Source organism: Zingiber officinale, chromosome 6B (genome assembly GCF_018446385.1).
Source record: "Zingiber officinale cultivar Zhangliang chromosome 6B, Zo_v1.1, whole genome shotgun sequence".
Classification (NCBI taxonomy): domain Eukaryota; kingdom Viridiplantae; phylum Streptophyta; class Magnoliopsida; order Zingiberales; family Zingiberaceae; genus Zingiber; species Zingiber officinale.
The window spans coordinates 81,392,357-81,413,128 of record NC_055996.1 but is presented as its reverse complement, the minus strand read 5'-3'; the positions used below and the strand labels follow the sequence as shown (position 1 = coordinate 81,413,128).

General features: G+C 35.7%; 2 protein-coding genes across 3 annotated transcripts; one reads left to right on the top strand and one right to left on the bottom strand.

Moving 5' to 3' along the window:
* The first annotated feature begins 2,622 nt into the window (after window positions 1-2,622).
* LOC121992842 lies at window positions 2,623-8,422 on the top strand. Of its 2 annotated transcripts, none has more exons than XM_042547439.1 (7): window positions 2,623-3,486; window positions 4,069-4,238; window positions 5,320-5,387; window positions 5,876-6,974; window positions 7,052-7,176; window positions 7,298-7,454; window positions 7,534-8,422. In XM_042547439.1, exons 2-7 carry the CDS (start codon window positions 4,091-4,093, stop codon window positions 8,076-8,078), a joined length of 2,142 nt encoding a protein of 713 aa, XP_042403373.1. In that variant the 5' UTR covers window positions 2,623-3,486; window positions 4,069-4,090; the 3' UTR covers window positions 8,079-8,422. The 2 variants fall into 2 exon arrangements, with proteins under 2 accessions (XP_042403373.1, XP_042403372.1); XM_042547438.1 differs by having other exon boundaries at window positions 4,069-4,241.
* Window positions 8,423-8,650: 228 nt separating this feature from the next.
* LOC121992841 (remorin-like) lies at window positions 8,651-10,263 on the bottom strand. Its single transcript, XM_042547437.1, has 5 exons — window positions 9,986-10,263; window positions 9,708-9,749; window positions 9,546-9,633; window positions 9,323-9,404; window positions 8,651-9,169 (listed from the first exon to the last, which is right to left on the bottom strand). The coding sequence occupies exons 1-5, from the start codon at window positions 10,140-10,142 to the stop codon at window positions 8,969-8,971; spliced, it is 570 nt and encodes a 189-aa protein (XP_042403371.1). The 5' UTR covers window positions 10,143-10,263; the 3' UTR covers window positions 8,651-8,968.
* Between the last annotated feature and the right edge of the window lie 10,509 nt (window positions 10,264-20,772).

Sequence of the window (20,772 nt, the reverse complement as noted above, 5' to 3'; positions counted from 1 at the left end):
CATAGTGCATTAATGGCCATTAGCTTAATATTACTTTTTGACATCTTGTATAACTATTGTAAGAGAATCAGGGGAATATTCTCCATGTAAACTGTATATAGGAAGCTTCTACCTTGCAAAGAGTAGGAATTACGGGCCTATTCTAGGAAAGGTATCAGAATGCCATAATGGTTAGTTTTATTTTGTTAATGCATCAAGATTCGAGCAGAGAGGAAAAGTAATACTATATAAGGGGTCTCCACTTATAGACGCAAGTATGCGAAGCTTCACTCTCAAAGTTCATTTCTTTTTCATTAGTATTCATCTTCTCCACCACCGTTTGCCTGATTTGAGCGTCAGAGTGTCTGTGCCGGGACCCCTCTCTAGCCCGGTGATTAATATTTTTTTGCCTCTAGTTCTTCTTTGTGGTACATAGGTCTAATAGTGGTGTCAGGTCCCTATTGTTTGAAGTCTTCTTACGTTTAACATCAACACCCTATAACCAACACATCATCTTCCTCGATTACAGATTGGATAAGTATATATGTGAAAAAAGACAAAAGTTTTAAAAAAATTGTAAATTTTTAGATTTTTTTTCTAATATTTTCAAGAAACAAATTCTAACTAAATTGAAATTTGAAAGAAGAAAAAAAATCAACAAAAATTGTATTTTATATTTTTTGAACAAATTTAATTCCGATTTTATGACATTAGGATTTGAATCTTTTGGAGTCGATCAAAGGCTAATAAATTTCAAATAAATTTCTATTTTTTATGTAGTTTTAAGATTAGTATTGTTTACAAATTATGGTATTTATATGAGACTTTCCTAATAATAATATTTAAAAAACTTCTCATTTTACTTTACAATTTACTTATTACAAATCTCCTCTTCCTCTCCCAAAGTAAACCCTTAATAATCTTCGTGGAAAAGAGGAGGAATCATTTTCAAAATTTCAAAGTAAGAGTTCTCAATTATTTTTAGCGCATTAATTGATCTTATTATTTTATCTTAGTTTTATAAATGAAAGCTACAGATGCAATTAAATATTTATCTTTACAAGCCATATATATTTTGTTCCTTTCTTCTCATCTTTGCAACCTTGGCAAGCATCTTGAGAGCAGTTTAGGGTTTCTGGCAATATAGTTTACATATTTTTAATTAAAAAAATAACGAAATCATATTAAAATCCCTTTGAATTTATTGGAAGAAGACTAAATGATATTATTGAAAACAGAGTATATGTGTGTGTTGTGCATTTTTTTTTTCAAGTAATGAAGATTATTTTTTAGTTTGCACTGTATATATCGATACTAATTTGGTAGGATCAATTCGGTCTCAAAGAATTTGCGGACAATCAATTCAATGTTCTTAAGTTAATCATTAAAGAGTCCCCTCGGATGAGTTTAGTGGCTAGCGCATGAGATGTTGCCACAATGAGGTCTGGGGTTTGAATGTCGGTAAAACCGAGGTAAATCCCTCCCTTATGTGCTAGTCACTATTCCAAAGGCTAGTAGCCGTCCGTGATTTACCTCCTCCGTGTTGGTCCTGAGACGGGTTGGCGGGGGCGCTGGGACGAGCGTGTTCGCCTTTTGCCACAATTAAGTTAATCATTAAAGAAAATCCATCTCTTAATTTATCAAAATTAAAATTTGATCCTTAGATATATGAAAACTAAGAAGACAGTCAATGTACACCTAAGATTACAATAATGAAGATTATTATTATTATTATTATTATTTATATTATTTTTTCTTTTTTAGTTGATATTAGGTATCTAGTTTATACTGATTAATTTTTCCTAATCAATTCTATCCTATAAAACTTTTCTATTAGTCATCCAAATAAATCGGGAAGTATTTAATATGGATGATCTATTAACTCAATATTTTTAGATCAACTATTCCAAGCCTTTGTGAATCAGAGGATGAACCATAGAGGTGGATTGATTGATTTGGATGAACCCTATTTGCTTGATTGATTTGGATGGATTTAATAGGTAGAATCCATCTAAACCAATCAATCAATATAATGATCCATCTCCCCTCTCTAACTATTCAGCTCTCTAACCAGAAAAATTCATTCGGAGACTCTCCAATCTTTGAGAAGGCAGCCACTATACAAGTGCCCCAGATTTACTATGAAAAGTAGCCTTCTTTAAAACTATAATTTAGCTGTCGTATAAAAAAAACAATATGTTGACAATATGATAATGCCTACGGTGATCACCCAAAATATGTTTTTCTTTTCAGTTTTTTTTTAATGAAGAAGACAGTAGGATGCTTTTGACAATTAAATGTTTATAAAAATTTGTTCTTGACAATTAAACAATAGAAGTGAATAAAAAAATTTAATAAAATGAACAATGATCATGAACACAAGAAACAAAATGAAGTTTGGTTGGTGCAGGTAGGCAAAGCAGAAACCAAAAACTGGCATGAAATGTATCGAGCAAGAGAAATAATTTCACTTTTGATGATCTGATATGAAACCAGAATCTACAATAATTAATGAACAACTTGTTTGGCGATTAGAAAAAACAAAAAAAGTTTGTTGAGAGTGCTTGATGACATGCATCAGTGTAAGGAATGGCAGAACCATTCACCGAAAGCTGAGACTTTTGTTGGAACTCGACAACAATGAGAATGATAGAAATCAGCTTCTGACCTGCGACGACGCTAATGCCGTCCCAAACTATTCTCTCATTTCGTTTCGAGGTTGTGGCACGTCTGCGGAATAAAGCGGGTAGAGCACAGTGTGCAAAAGCAAAGACAAAAGTCATCAAAGCAGTCGCCAAAAGCCGAACCTGGTAAAAAGGAATCAGGGTCCAAAATAGCCATTGTCCTGTGCTCTCCCGCTGGAGTAATAGAGAGGAGAGAGGAGCACGACCGGACGAGCACTCCAGTCAGCTCCTCCTTTTTCTTCTCAAAGCACGCTTCTTGCGGAAAAGGTGTCGTCGGATTCTTGATTCGAGAAGGCGTCCAGATGTCAGCTTGGAGGAGAGTGGAGCAAGGATCAAAAGATTGGATTCCTTCTTGAGGACTATGGAAGACTGAGGAAAAAGGAATCGCTCTGTTTCCTTCTTTGAGGTTTCCTGTGGATTTGATGTTTGTTGTTTGTTCATTTCTTGTTCAGTTTCTTCCTTGGAAGCTTCAGAGCTTGAAGTTGACTGCGAAAACGAAGACTCCCTTGTGGTTCTTTTGGCTGCATGAGCGTTGTACAAACATTTAGCAATCTTACTTGTTAGATATATATACTGTACACACTGGAACTTGGTTTTTGGATTTGGATTCGTAGCCTTTTGTGTTGCATTTTACAGAGTGGAACTAGTTTTGATTCGTTTCATTGTCAAGATCTGGTAAAATATGAGGAAATGCTTGAAGTTTAGTTGAGAGCAGGAGAAAATTTGTCTGATTGTTCCCCTTCTCGAAGAAGGCAGTAACAGCACAAAGTTCTGTTATTTATGAATCGCCTTCTCTTCTCTTCGAATAAGAATCTGTTTTCAGGTATTTTTCTATGACATTTCTGATGCTTTTACTCAATTATAGTTTGGAGTAACCATTGAATCTATCCTTGCTATGATTTTCTATAAGTTGGCATACTATGGAAAAGGATTCAAGGTTCTGTATTTTATTGGTCTGTATCAGATTGGCTAACAGAAAACAGGTTTCTTTCATGTCTGATGAACTTTGTTTTTTTTTTTTTTGACTGCAATTGACTGATGCAAACCTTAGGAATCCAAGTTATAGTTATGCAATAAAAGTAGCTACACTTCTTAGGAATCCAAGTTACGATAAGCCGAGAGAGATCTTGAAATTCATGTCAGGAATGAGATATAAAAGTTACAAGAAACAAGTAAATGCAAGTCAGCTTGTAGCTAATGATCAGATGGTGATGAGTTATGTATAAAATTGGTGTTTACCAAATTTGACTTCTAAAGTTATGAACGTAATGTGTGTGCTTTTATGGTTGCGTACGAGGTGCAAAATAACAAAACTCAATCTGAAACATTTGCTAATGGAGCCAAATGCTTTGAATGTTTATTCAAGATTTCTACTAACCATTTCTTCTTTCATGCTTCAAATTAGGTCCTCAAATCCCCCTTGCTCGATGGAAAAAAGATCCATTAAAAGGCCTCCACAAGTTGAGAAGGATAGCACAGGCTGCATGTGGCCTATTATTAGTTTGTTTGACTTCCACCAAAGCCAGCCTGCTCCGAGGTTACTTTCAGATGTTCGTCCTGCAAGTTCTAGACGAGGTGGTAAGTTCTCTTTGTTCAAGCTATTTGAGTTATCATCAGTCGATATGCTTTACCTTTTTGTTGTGTTGAATTCCCTGTTTGGTAAGTGCTCTTATTGTTGTAAAGTGATTTTGAGAAATAGTACTATGTTAGTTGGGATGGATCTGGATTGGCAAAAGCCAAACTGTTTTCTTTTTTCCTCAATAAAATTGGATATCGAATATTGAGCAAATTGGATAGATAAAGGTCGGATCAAATCGTTGAAAGATAATAGAAAAAGGGATTTGATTGGTCTAGAATGATTCAATGCAGAAAAAACTTGAAAATAAAAGTTGACAGGATTGGCCAAGTTTGAAAATACTTTGGTTATGCCAATGATTTTGTTGAAGAAACAACTGGTTATCATGTTCTGGGGACAAACGATAATGGTTCAAGACATGTGATGTTGCTGACTGCCTGGCAATGATTCCCTTTTTCAGAAGCACTATCTGGATAAGATGAGTGGCTTGGCCATATTGCAATAATTTTTGGAGATGTTGGAAAATTTTGTTTTCGTAACCAATAAATGTAATGGGGACAAAGGATGGTTATTTCACGAGTAGACAATAGTAAATCAATTTCTCGAGTGAACGTAAAATTAATGTCTAAAATTATTTGAATAATGAAGAGTTGGAGGGCACAACATCCGGCAACAACCGTCATTGGTGACATGGAGAGAAAATAGGCATGATTCGCATGAAGGGGTCAACCGGAAAAAAGAAGCGGCTATGACACCATGTTATGGGAAAAATTAAGTTTACCCCTTAGCAATGAATCCTAGGTAGCCTCCTCTACCTTTATATAAATATCATTGATAAATAGGAATACTAGAGTAAACTCCATAACATAGACTTTCTTTGGTTATTTTTTATCAGCGTAATATTGCAGATGAAGAGAAGCTGAATACTAAGTTTAGTAATTTTTTGATCTCTGAGGTTGCTCTTGTTTACTGCTTATATGTCAGTTTACATATTGATTGCCGAGCGGTAAGTTTTAAAATATTGTAGGGAATTCTTTAACTTGCTGGCTTCATAATTTATGGTCTCTAAATTATTTACAGGTAGAGATTATTCAAAAATTAAACTTGATAAATCAGGCCGTAACGAAGACAAAGGTGAAAATGTCAAGGTAAGTACAACATTTGCAATAACAGTTGTCTAGATATCCTCTCTTTGAGTTGGAATTTGATTACGAAATGCGTATCATAAGTACAACATTTGCAATAACAGTTGTCTAGATATCCTCTATTTGAGTTGGAATTTGATTACGAAATGCGTATCATATGTAAACTAGTTTAGTATCCTCAATTTGGTTTGGATTGGGTAGTATCATGAGAATATATCATAATTATTACAGTTTAACATATAAAACAAAAACATTACGAGGTCAATTATGATTAGATAATTGTACTGTCTCAACTTCCTTAAACTGAAAAGAAAAATGTAAATTCTTAAACCAAGAAAGGTCTTGCATATCTTATATTAATGTCCCTAAACCCTTGATCAGTATAGGAGTACTATGGTTGTCGCTTTTTCATTTTACGAATTTTGAAAAACTTTAGTTTGTCTATACTGAGCTAGAAGGATATCATATATCAGATCTGATGCTTTTTTCAGAAAGTTACTGGAACCAAGGCAAAGGGAGATGCTGCAAGCTTTGCTAGTGTTAAAACTCTCATGAAGGAAGAAATGCTTCAAGAAAGGAGTAATAAGTACGAGCTGAATTCAGATTCTGATTTTAACAATCAAACCAGGCCTCCAAGTTTGGGGTTTGAAAGTTATTCAAAAAATGCACGATTGTCTCGGGACGATATTATGAGTTCCAAGAAAGGCCATCAAGTTGAAAATGAAGATATGGTTAATAAGCAAAATAGATCTAGGTTTTTTTGGAGTAAAGATAAATCAAAGGAGATAGGATCACCAAAAAAAAGTGAGGATTTGGATAATCAAAATCAAGCACCTGTTGAAAACCACAGAACAAGAACAAAGGAGCAAAAAATCAAATCCATTCCAAACTTTTCACGTCCATCACATAGTAAGACAGTTGACGAGGAAGGTGATGGAGTTATGTCCAATTTTTCTCTTAGGGAGATCAAAAGAAAGATTAAGAGTATAATTGGTGGGAGTAAGAAAGAACGACGAGCAATCTCCATGGATGGTATTTTACACAAAATTCCCATCAGGCACAAGGATCGAGCTGACGGAGAAAAATTGCTCAATAATGACAGTGTAGTTGCAAGTTCTCAAAGCAAATCCTTGCATGATAAAGAAAAGCCTTCCATTGTCTCTCCCATTGCAAGTTCGGTCATCAATAACAATAGAATCAGAATTGATCCCTCTGTAGCAAAATCAACTCCTCCTATATATGAAGAAGCAAAGAAGCACCTTGTCGACATGCTAGATGCTGAAGGTCCAAGAACAAGCTCCCGAACAGCTCATGTCTCCAAATCTCTAGGGAAATTGTTTTCTATGCAAGAGGATGATGCATTACGTATGAAAATGAGTCACAAAGGTGAAAAAGAGATTGTCTTGACATCCGAAGAAGCAGTGTCTATCCCCTTACAGAAGTTCGATGAAGATGCAAACAATTCACTAAGCCCATCGAAACACAATGTGGAGGTTTTGTCTTGTTCCATTGACTATCAAAATGATGAAATTCTTGGATTAAAAACTGAGATTGCCAATAAATGTGTTGTATCAGATCCAAACCATGCAGGTAATTTTGTATAATGAATCGTTTCTAATTAGTTTTGTACTAGTGCACTAGGATGATCTCAATTGTATACTTCTCAGCAAATGTACGAAATGTGGAAACAGTGGATGCATTTAGCAAGTTATTGAATGACCAATCAGATGCATCATCAGAGTCAAATAGCAAGGAAGCTGCTGTTGCATGTGCAGTGTTGAATGAAGATTTGGTATGTTTTATAGGGAGAAAATTTGCTAGATTATATCATCAGTCATCACATTTCTTTTTGTCTTGCAATGTACACTACCTCATGTAATGCCTCAATTGATTTGGATCCATCGGTTCTGCAGGCACACACTATGATTCAATCAGTACCAAGTTCTTACCGCAAAGAAAGTTTCGAGACTCCTGAAAGCCCCATAAATAAGCCAGGGAGATCGCCAGTTTCTGTTTTCGAGAAATTTATCCCAGACGACTTCACCATTCCTAAACTCAGAGCTGTGAACTGTATAATATTATTATCCATTTCATTTTGTCAGTTCTGTATTCCCTATATGAATCAACTGGTATTGTTGCAAACCTGCAGCTATATTTCCAACAAAAGAAGAGCGAACCACTTCAAGGACATATTTTGCCAATAGGAAAGCTAGAATCAAGTACATTGAAGTTGTTCTGGAAGCATCAGGGTTAAGAGCTATTGACTTCTCGAGATGGCATTTGGCCAACAATTTACTTGAGCAATCTGTTTTTGATGAAGTAGGGATTTCATGCTATCAACAGATAGATGATCTAAAGCTCCTATTTGACTGCATTTATGAGGCTCTCAAGGAGATACAGGAGAAGTTCTTCAAATGCACTCCTTGGGTGTCCCTGCTCTCATCCAATGTTCTGCTTGCACCGGCAGAACTGAGCCCAAGTAAAGAAGTTGACAGAATTATCACAGGGCATATTCCAATGGACTTTTCAGATTCAATTGATCCTATAGTAACAAGCGATATGGAGATTGGACGTTGGATGGACATTCAGTTTGAAACTGAGGAGGTGGTCCTTGAGATATGGGATACTGCACTAGATGATCTAGTCGAAGAAGCCATCTTTGATTTGTGGCTTGATCTCTCAGCTGACTGGTAATACTACTTTTGTTCATAGTTGAAAAAAATTGAGACAACGAGTGCAGTAAACCATGTTTATACTACAATAACCGAAAGAGAAATATGTTATAAGCTTGTCAAAGGAAAGAATGGATTGGTAGAAGCAATAATAGAGTTCTGCAGTGTCGCTTTCGTGTTGGTTACAGTTTACGCCTAAATACTAATTCTTATTGTTGTGGGGACTGTAAGAAGCTTGAGTGTAGGTATGCATAATGTATACTGCTGTATGTGTCAATTTTCTATTTCCCTTTAATGACTAAAGAATGCTAGATTTCGAGATGTCTTTTGCAACTACATGGCCATTTAAATGATCAAATTCAACTAGTCACTTTGGTTCATTGAAAATGATGTTTGATCTGCTCTTCTTTTCAATACAACTCAACAACAAACAAAAGATAACCTTGCAATTTTGCCTTTAGGAAGATTATAATTGAAGCCAAAAAATGGAGGATGGAGGATGAAAGCAACATGCAACTTCCTGCTCCCCAAAACATTCATTGCATAGCATGGCCTACACATTGAATGAATCAGGATTCAAGAATCTTGTGGCAATTACGAGAACTGCATTGCATCAGTTGTCTTAAGCTGAAACTTACATTGTCAGATTAAGTACACAATATGTTTTTTTTTGAAAATAAAAATTGAGTACACTTTTGCACAAGATGTTTCTGTTCATGTAAACTACATCAACATAGTCATGCAAGAGTTAACAGATATCACACACACTAGAAAGCCAACTAACCTCTGAGCAATCAATAAAATAAACCAATAGAAGCTGCACCTGAAGGATTCACACAACATAAAGCACAGGAATTGCTAAGCAGATTAAGTTTCAGTTATATGTTGAGGTTGTCCAGCAACAGTCAGGTTTCACCTCCCTAAAAATCCCCAAATCTTCCTTGGAGCAAGCCCAGTAGAGCGATACTTTGCTGCCTTCTCTTCGACCTTCATAACCTCTTTGCCTTGCTTGGCCTCGGCGATCGCCTTCTTGGCTTCGGCTTCTTTGTGAATTGAGGTTATTTTGTTTTTCATTCTCTCTGCATATTCTACCTTCTTTTTTTCCAACTTTTCCTGCATGCAGTATGGATCATTAGTTTACTAATGCAAAGAAAAATTTCTCTCCTTGATCCTAAAATGGTAATTGTTTCTGAATCAAGAAGATCAATTGCAATATCTTGAACTGAACCAAGTCCAATGGGTATTGATGGAGTCCCTGGCTTTTACCTCTTTCTTTTTCTGCTTAGCTTCTACTTCTGCCTTCTTTGAGTTCTCCCAGGCAACAATTTCTGCTACCTTCTTTACAGCCCTAATAAACAAATGGAAACAATCATCGCCAAAAGATATTAAAATGTGTAAAAAAAAAATCTAGGATTCAACATATACGCAGCAAAAAAGTCTCATAAAAAAAAAGCAGGGATTCATCCAAGCATAAGAAGACCAAACTTACTTATTTTCTGATTCAACCTTTTCATTTTCCTCCCATGCCTTGATCAAAGACAATCTCTTCTCTGTTAAAGCTCTTGCAAGGATAGCACCTGGAAAAGCAACACGAAACTGTTCAATTTTTTGCTCTTGAAAGCATGAATTGTAATATTGTGAGCAGTCATACCTCGGTCAGTTGACCTAGAGTCTGCTGAAAGTTCCTCATGATCTGTGCATGTAAAATTCAAAAGTCAAGGGGGAAATTGCTATAAATAGCAAAAAAAGAAGAAATTAAGTGAATTCAGAGGAGTATTTGCATATTTGAGAGAAATCCATAAGCCTCAACCCTGTTAAATGAGTTAAACTGAAAGTAGACTGAGAAAAGGGGTAAAGAAAACAAACAGAAAAAGATCTCTGTTAAAAAAAACATTTTTCTGTAAAAAAAAAGAGAGAAGAAAATATTACTTTGAGCGTCGGCGAGGAGCTTAGAAAATTTAGGCCTCTCCTCCGGCGCCGGCACGATGGGGGCCTTCGCCTCCTCGACGTCCTTCAGCACCGGCTCCAGCAGCAGCGGAGCAGACTCCGGCGTGGATCCCTCCACCGCCGCCTTCTCCGTCGTCATCAGTGAAACTACAGAGGGATCAGCTCCAAAGCTGGGCTGCGCTGCTCAAAAGTGGGGGAGCAAAAGCAAGGGAGCAAGTTTGGCCTCCAATTCCAGCGTTCCACTAGATCAAGCCAATAACAACGCAGAACAAATCGCGAGGACGGATTCGTAATTTCCAAATTATTGGAAAGTGAAATTTAATGTGCGCTCGGCCTCAGATTCCACCGGTCCCACCAGCGGAGACCGGAGAAGTGGAAATAAAAATACTATATATATATATATCTCTTAATTATAAAAATTTCAAATTTATTGATGCATAGTGGACCTATTGGGTTGATAGATAATGGGCCTCACACCCGGCCCAATAAGGTTGCATCCCTTTATTATTACTCTTTATTAATTAGATTTGCAAAATTAGATGTCAAAATTAATTCTCACGCTTGTCCAATTAATTATTAATTAGTGACTCCATGATGGTAATTAACGTGTGTTTTGGTGAATGGGACATGCAAATACTTATGACGACGTTGATGTAGCATCAAACCACGAAGACTGCAGCCATTTAATAGATATTAAGTAGGTGCAAATTAATGTTTGTTAACTTCGCACACCTAATGTTCTTCTTATTGGAGTGTACGATGAATAGATGAAATAAATCTAAGGGCATGAGAAGAGAATGGAAAGAAATCTTTTCCTCTAGGTGTTCATTTATATACAGTATAATTTTTATAACTGAAAAATGGTACATATGCTCCATTTTTTGGGTATATGACTTAATTTTATGAGTTTAAAAGGGTACATGCGTCATTTTTTGACATATAGTATAATTTTATAAATGAAAAGGATACATATGCTATTTTTGTTCCATTCGTTACTTTTCACTCGATTTTGATGTGATTGATTTTGATTCTAAAATTATCTGCTAATGGATTGTGTTTCTCTTTCCTCTTAAAATTTTAATGAAGTAAAAGATGAAATTTTTTTCAATGTAGAAACTTTTCCTTAATTTTCTGCTCTTCTAAGTAAATAGAGCATTAGGGATGATAATTTTCCCCACGGTTGAGGGCCCATAGGAAAATTTTGAAATGGGGGTGGGATTTGTATGGGGATTAGGGATGACAAACTTTCCCTATGAGATTCGGGACCCCATGGGAAAAATCCAAAACAAGGGCGGATTAAGGGAGTATTTTTGGGTATGGGTTCAAGTTCGAAGATTTTTCAAATCCCTGTATTTGAACGAGGATGTGTATGATGATGTTATCCCCATCCTTAAACCTATCTTGATACGACATGATGGGGGATGAGGACGAGAATTCCTCGATTAGTTTGGTAAATGTTAGATGGGAAGCGGGGATGACTATCCTTTTAGATTTATTCTCATGGATGGAAAGTGGGGATAGATATGGGGATGGGAATTTAATCCCCGTAGGGTCGAAGATTCTATGATTAAATAGAACCAGGGATGAGGGCGGGATATAATTCGGGGGTGGAGATGGGGATGACAAACCCACCCTGCTCGGGGATGCTATCCCCATCCCCGAACCTGCTCCGATACAACACGATGGGGGATGAGGATGGGGATGGGGACTTTTTGATTAGTTCGGTAAATGTTAGATGGGAAGCGGGGATGACTATCCTTTTAGATTTATTCTTGGGGGTAGGAAGCGGGGATGGGGATGATAATTTAATCCCCTCGGGGTCAAGGATGGGGATTCTCCGAGTAAACAAAATTGGGGATGAGAGCGAAGATATAATTCAGGAGCAAGGATGAGGATGATAAACTTGCCCCTGGCCACCCCACCCCATTGCCATCCCTATTTTTCCCGCTCTAAAGAGAAATGCTATCATAGAAGATCAAAAGGAAAGTTTAGGTGGTTAATTAGGACTTTAAATGAATCAAACATTCATAAATAAATTTGTTCACTATAAAGAAAAAAATTGTTTAGCGATAGAATTATCTGTCGCTAATTGGTCGTTAATTGAACATAGCGACCGATTATTGTCATCGTTGTGAAATTGGTCGTTGATGTCATTTAGCAATAGAATTAAATATTCTATCACTACTAGAGATGGAATTAAATATTTCATCACTACTGGAGACAGAATTTAATATTCGTCTCTAAATTTAGTAACAGAATTTAAAAGTCTGTCACTATATTTAGCGACGGAATTAAATAGTCTGTTGCTAAAATAGAGATGGAAGTTTATTAATCTCGTCGGAATAATAAATTTTGTCTCTGATTAGTACGATGAAATATTAATATTCTGTCACTAATTAAAGACGGATTATTAAATATCTATTGCTAATTATCGTAACTTTTTAAATTTCATATCTAAATCTAGTGATGAAATTTTAAAATTCCATCTCTATTCCTATGACAATTTAAAATTTCATTGCAAAATGATGATGAAACTTTAAAATTCAATCGCTAATATTAAAAAAAAAATCTAGAAGCAACTGTCTCTTTTCACATTTTCCTCATGTTTACATATATCAATCGACACCATCACATATGATGGTTTTCAAATGTTGACAGATTACACATTACAACATAACACATTCGCAAACACATAATACATTTTCATAAACAACATAACACATTCACAAACACATTGCACATTTTCACAAACAACATTATTGGTGCAGTTTGCACTAATAATCAAACTCAGATTTTGATATATGACAAAGGCTTGTGATTTAATCTATTTATCAAGTGTACAAGACTGAAAGACTTGATGGAACTTGACACTAGGCTGAAGTTCGGTTAGGTCTGGAGGACTTGATAACTGGCACGAGAAGATCAGATAGGTTGATATCTAGCAGGAAGTCTAATTGAATCTGCGAGATAGGTTGATATCTAGCAGGAAGTCTAATTGAATCTGCGAGACCTGACAACTGGCTGAAGTCCAGATAGAGCATATGACATGAAGTCCTGGTTGGTCAAGTGTCAAGAAAATATATAATGGTAAGTAAGGTAAGCACTAGAGGAGAGTGATCTAGCAAGGACGAGTCCCAGTGGGGTTGTATGCACTGGCCCAGCTTAGATCTATTTTGGAAGTTTAAGTTGAGACGATGACTGGATCCTGATCTTGATAAGATATGATCTAATTAATAATATTATTTTTATTGTGCTAACTCTGTTTTACAAGTTACCGTTTGTTATTTGGACTAACGTGACTTATAAGAATAAAGTGCAAAAGCTTAGCATTAGATGAACAATGCTAGAGGTGCTTAGGAGTTGCGGGGAGGCACCCTGGACAAGGCGAAGGCGCCCTCGCGCAGAAGAGTTCGAAGATAGAATTTTTCGTTGCGGGGAGATGTCTTAGAGGCATATTAGAGGCACCTCAGAGACATATTAGAGCGCCTTAGAGTGTATTGGAGGCGCGTTGAGGCACCCTTGCACAAATAAAGGTCGGAGAGAGCGGATCAGATAAGCGCTATTGGAGGCGTCCTGGACCCTTACAGGTGCCTCCAACTCTGTTTAAAAGAGGGCTTCGAGCAGATGCTTCACAACATTTCTTCTAAGCGCTTCCTCGATCATCCGACTTTATACTGCTATTGTGCTGTAACGCTGCTACACTCGACTACTACAGATGGACCAACTTTAACACCCGAGCCATTCATTTCTTCTTCTTCGGTTGGGTAACGTTTAATTTATAGCTATTCAATTTTGTATAAGGAAGTGTAGGTCTGTTACACTTATTGCTATACTCGATTGCGATTGCTTTTAGTGGATTATCCATCAGAAAGGTCCACAGGACTTGGGTCTTAGAGTAGGAGTCGTCGAAGACTCCGAACCAAGTAAATCGATGTGTTATGTTTTTTTCTTCCTTCTTATTTGTCTTTTCCGCCGTGCACTTATTTTAAAAAAGGTCAAAAAAGAAATATTTTTAAAATCAAGGGATTCACCCCCTTCTCACGTGTATCGAAAATGGAAAGTATCAACCCAATCTAACCAAGTATCAAATTAATCCAACAACAAAACAAAAATGAATATCCAAAAATCTCAAATAAATTATAATACATCTGAATTTAATAATATGAAATACAATACTATCTAGAGAAGTCAATCCACTCCAAAACAAGCTAGTAATATTCAATCTTGCAGAAAATATAATATAATAGGTTATTAATAAAACAAGGAACAAACTAATGATACATTATTAGAATTATGACTAACATATTGAATTTAATAATATGAACAGTTTAGATAGAAAGTTATTTTACATACCTAAATACTAGTTTGAATATCTACTGATGGTGATGTATAGAATAAATTTATAATATTCCTGAAAAGATATTTTATAATTAGAGATGCATCTAATATAAAAATTAATAGATATATTTTGCATATTTTATAAGTGATAAACAAAAGAAAAAAAAGTAAAAAGTCCACACACCTTTGAGTCAGCTATTGATTAGTATGGTCTTGAGTCTCTTGAGAATCAAAATGATGCGGTGTTTGACTCATTCGAGCCATGAATTTTTGCATTTCCTATATAATTTCCTCAAAATGCATCCGGGATTGCCGCTCCTCTTGAAAATCTCTCTCCAATGTTGAGAGTCAATCGATTCTTCAAATCTTAGCTTTCTTTCTCTAAGGCATCTACTCTAGTAAATGATTCAGATCCACTAGATGATCTGTCGGGACGACCCCTATCCCTAGGAATCATCACCCGATCATATGTGACTCTTGCCGAGGAGCCAAGACGATAGAGGGTGGAAGTTTTTTTTCCTTCCACCGACCGCATCATAATAAATTTTATTTATCTGGTCGGTGGATAGAGTCTGTGCCTCACCTTCCTTTATAGAAGGCTGAGATACCTATACAACCCTAGCAGTCATTTCTTCCTATTTACATTAAAAAAATATTCATATAATATATTTATTAAAAAAATCTAATCATTATTAACAGTTAAATATATTCAAGTTTATATTCTTACTTCTAATGTCGATGATCAACAATTGACAAATGTGTCATTCTTTGACTTGTATGTTTTGGTAAATACCTCCCAATAAGTAAGAGATTACTATAGCTCATTTTCCTAAATATTAAAGAATAAAATTAAATTAAAATATTAGATTTCATTGATGATCACATAATTTTTATATAAATTTATTAATTATAAACTCACCAAGTCTAAGACATACTTGATGATCGATCAAGATCCAGTTATATGTTTTGTGGACATGGTACTAGGGCCAGCCAACTCAATGTTTCTATTGGATCAAATTGTTGTTGAATTTTCCTACCATTCTACTGCCTAGATGGCTCGTCATGCATCCCAAATATCCTCTATACATAGGATGACTTTATTCCCTTTTGTCTTGCTTCGTATAATATATCTTTATACAGTTTGGCACAAGTTACATTCTAAGTTGCATAACATGCCACCTCGTACCTTGGTTTCTAGGTATATCTTTACAATAAATTCACAAATTAGTATAAAAAATAATAAAAATCTTGATAATTAAAATTACTTACAAAAAATTCATCATAATAAAACTGTCTCATCTCTTGGTCTACACACTTCCATGTAGTACCAGCAGGTTTATGTTATGTATGCCACTACCTGATCATCATCTTGGGGTAAAACTACATAAACAAAATATAAATATTAGAAATATGTTACAAAAAAATAGATGCAATAAAAATGACTAATAACATCAATACTTACCAAACCCCACAATTCACAACACAATTTACCCATGACGCAACTACTAAATCTGACATGTTATATCTGCATAATTACATTATAATACATACATTTATAATAATAATCAAATCAGAACAATAATGAATTCTATGATAGAACTAGGGAGAGTATATATTCTGGATTTAATCAGTTCACTATTTTCATTCCAAAATATCATGCAGTTATTTATGTAACAATCAATCTTCTCTATAGACAAACCTAAATCCGTTACCAAGTTCTGTATACTATAGAAGCTATCATTCATTAGATGATTAGTAGGGAGAAACTTTGACATCAATTAACAAATGTCATCATAATATCGTTCTTATTGGATCGTGAAAGAACAAGGGGCAGGGGGGGGTGGGGAGGTGAATCTCGTAGCTTTAAAAAACTTTTCTTTTCTTTCATACAAACTAAAGAGTTAAGCAATTGAAATAAAAAAGTAAAGACAAGCCTATTTTTTACTTAGTTCGGAGCCTTTGACGACTCTTACTTCAAGGTCTACGATCGTCAATCACTTTCATTGGGCAATCCACTAAATGATCAAATAATATTACAATTATGAATATAATGTGCAGGTAAGAATAAATATACCAACAATAAAGAATATAACAAGATGCGTAGGTTTTTAGAATCCTCTTGGTGTCGTAGTAGTTGCTACTTACACAAGAGAGAATGAGCGCAATAAAAAATTAGAAAGTAGAAGTTGCGTCTAGTTCAGAGCTCGAGGGCTTCTTTTATAAGGCTCATTCCATCGACTAATAAGAGGTTTCATCGACTGAATCAATCAGTCAACTAATCACTCTATTTGTTGACAGGTCCTTTGATCCTTGTTTGCTATGATCCGATCCATATGATCGAGGATATCTTGCTGTTCCATCGACGGATCAAGATCTTTTCATCAACTGAACCTTGCTTTCCTTCTTTGCTCATATATGATCTGCCTAATCCCTATGATCATGTTGTTTCGTCGACTGACAAGTCTTTATCCATCGACTGAATAACTTTTTCCTTTTGTGCTCTGATTCAAATTTTACTATTATGATATTTCATCGATTCGTCGACTGAACACATTTGTTCCATCAATGAAACCAAAAATTCCATTTACATTCTGGATCGAATCTTGTTGTTCTAGTTTTTCAGGGATCTGCCCACTGAACACTCTTTTCCATCGATGAAATGATCCTAAAAAAAGATTAGAAGATTTATCCTGCAAAATAGAGTTAAAGCATAAACTTGTAAAACATGATTAGTGCAAATATAGTTGCATGGTTAAGATAGTTAGTGTCTTGATCTCAACTTAGAAACCTCCATTGGGTTCTTCAATTGGATTAGTACCTAAGGTTTATCCCTATTGGGACACGATCTCATTGCACTACTTCTAGTAGCTTACCTCAACTCACCTGCCAAGTATCTGGTCCTTCAGACCTGTTTGGACTTAATAGCTCAGCATCGGATCGACTGCCAAGACTTCCACTTGACCCGATATCGAGTCCTCCAAAACTATTGAGTCCACATGCTAGATGTCAAGTCCACTTAACCCATTGGACTTCTTGTTTAGTTATATGATCTGCTGAGACTTTTCTTATTTAGTATTGGGTCCAGCTGATTTACTAGGGCTTTCCTTGTTAAGCATCTTGCACACTAGATTAATTCGTCAAATAATAACAAGACTTAACTTGAACCTTTGACAACATTAAAACATAGATTCGATTATAGTGCTTACTGTACTAATAAATCTCTCTCCTTTTGATGTTTAACAACCTGGTTTAAAGTTAAGTTAAAAACATGATACTCAAAATTAAAAACATAACTTTCTCCCCTTAAGTTAAACTCTCCCTAAATTTAACATGTCTCCCCCTCTGACACACATACAAAAATGGGGTCATAACAATAAACATCAATTTAATAAAGTTTGAAAACTTTGAAGTGCTACTAAACAATATTAAAATTCACTTTGAAATAAATTTTAAACAATATTGAAAATTTTGAAAAATAAGTTTTAAAAATTTTCTAAGAAAGGATTTGAGATTATTTTTGAAAATGACATTTTCTAAAACAGTTTTTAAAGAGAAGTTTTAAATTTTAAAATTTTCAATAAGAGATTTTGAAAAAGTTTTCAAAAATAAATTTTGAAATAAGTATTGAAATTTTTAAGAAAAATTTTGAATTTCTAAGGAAATAAGTTTTGAAATTTCTAAGGAAAAATAGTTTTAGAAAATAAGTTTTGAAGTTACTAAGAAAGATAGATTTTGAAATTTCTAAGGAGAAAATAGTTTTCTAATTTTTTTTTGAATATAAATTTTGAAATAAGATTTGAAAATCTAAAAATAAGTTTCTTTCAAAATCGATATTAATGCTTTCCCTAAATTAAAAATATTCTAAAGTCCAAGCATGGTTAAGAAACAGTAAAATATAACTCAAAAGGAATACTTAGTTAAAATCAACATGCGCATAAGATGAACTAGTAAAGATAGTCAAACTCAAAATTGCATACATAGAGATGTTCAACAAAGAGTGCATAAAAAACATGAAGTAGCAAACACAGTAAAAGTGCATAAAAAGATAAACTAGAGAACTAATTCACAGACGGAGGAGGAGGTGGATGACTACCGATCCAAGTGCAGATAGTCTATGGTAATTCCCACTATTCTGTTTGTAGTATCTCATAGTGATTGGTAAGTTCATCATAGTGTTGCTCAATGCTATCGTAGCGACTATCAATGTGACTCTGGAGTGTGTTATAGTGGCTATCGATGTGATGCTAGAGCATGTTGAAGCGACTATCTATACATTGCTCAAGTGAACTTTAAAGTGTGCTAAATCGTCCAAACATATCATCTCAGAGACAAGTGTAAGGATAGTTGGATTCTGACGGTGCAAAAGGAGTCGAGCTATCTAGTAGAGGGGTTTGAGATATAGCGTGAACATCCGGCATCACCTCCTCAACATATTGCCGAACTCGAGCCTAGTGTCAAGGCTTGAAGGCCAAGCCCTGTGCAGTCACTCTAATGCCAGCTAGGGACAAGTGCCTAATTCCTACATTATCAAAATCTCTTTGGAAAGTGATATCTCCTATGGCGGTGTTAATACCAAAGGTTCCAATGTAGGAGGTGAGAAGATGACAATATACCATATGAATAGTCCCAAACGAATTCTATACTCAGAGTAGTAAATGATGGCTTTGAACACCCATAAACCTATGTCAAGATCTAACCATTTTTGAAGGGTATACATAAGAAATAGATGGAGTACTAGTTAGATTACTGATTGGTCCCTAGATCCTATAGGTAGAATGCAAAAGACAACTGCTTTATAGAAAGCATTGTTTCTAGGACTAAGATTGATGGATTGTATAGGAGATACACGAGGGCCCTCAAAAACTTGGCATAAATCAAATCGAGGGTTAGGGCCGAATACGGATCAAGTAAAGGGTCTGTGTAGTTGGGAAAACAACAAAAGTGACTAATAATCTTGTACGTAAAAACTGACGAATAGAGTCAAGAGTAACAAGTATGTCTATGTCCACAACTCTTGTTTTAAATGTGAATGCATCAATTTCACAGAGATTATGATAAAAGTGAGAACAAAGTTCAAGATTGGAAAAATGTTGATAACCCACTAATAATTGTAATTGATAATTGTTTATATAATTTTCCTACGTCAAAGTTGATCAGTTTTACTAAACTTGAGTTAACTCAAGTTTGAGTCTTGATGTTTGAGTTTTGATATTTGACAATATATGAAAATTGTAGATATAATTGCCCGTTTGAGGAGATTATTGGTATAATTTCCCTCTAATCAATGTTTAACCAGTTTGATGTGAAGAATAGTTAAGTATGTCAAAGTTGACCGGATACTTGACTAGGAAGTCCTAGCTAGAGGTTAGGCAAGGGACAGACCAACAGGAAGGTTGAAAGAAGAAGAAAATCCAAGTGGGTCGATGTTGACCGGACACTTGGTGTGAAAGTCCTGATGAGTGAAGCCAGCCAGATGAAAAACCCTAGTGAGTGAAGCTAAGCAGATCGAAAATCCTGGTAAGTGAAGCCAGGTGAAAAGCCCTAGTGAGTGAAGTTAGGCAGTTAGAAAATCCTGGTGAGTGAGGCCGGTGAAAATCCCTAGTGAGTGAAGCTAGGCAAATGAAAGTCCTGGTAAGTGAAGTCAAGTGAAAAGCCTAGTGAGTGAAGTTAGACAGATGGAAATCCTAGCGAGTGAAGTTAGGTGATAATAAGTCCTAGTGAGTGAAGCCAGGTGAAAAACCCTAGTGAGTGAAGCTAGGTAGTGAGGAAGTCCTGGTAAGTGAAGCCAGGAAGTTGAAAATCTAGGTGGGTCAAAGGTTGACTGGACACCTGGTGATTGGAAGTCTAAGTGGGTTAAGGCTGATTGGACACTTGGCACGAAATGGTAAGTACAAGTGGGTCAAGGTTGATCAGACACTTGGGACGAGAAGAAAAGTCCAAGTGGGTCAAAGGATTGACTAGACACTTGATGAAGAAGTTCTAGTAGGCCATGTTTGACCAGATACTAGGCAATGAGGAGTCACAATAGGTCACAGTTGACATGATGTTGGGCAAGGAACCCTAAGACTTGAGTCCAGGAGATAGGGTTGCTGAATCGCTTAGGGTAAGCGATTTAGCAGGTCTTAAGTGATCAAGGTAATCACTTAAGGACCTCTCTGTGAGGAAATAGAAAGGCTCGTAATCGATTAGGGTAATCAATTATGACATGCTTAATAGATTACGGTAATTGATTAAGCCCGTTTTCATGAGTGCACAGGGAGGTACCTAATCGATCAGACTAATCAATTAGGCATATCTTAAGCGATTAGGGAAATCACTTAAGAAGCTTTCTGTTTGAAATGAAAGTTGTGGTAAGGATTAAGTAGGGAAGCTTAATCGCTTACTACCCTCTCGTGATCGAATAAAAGGGTTCTTAATTGATTCGGCTAATC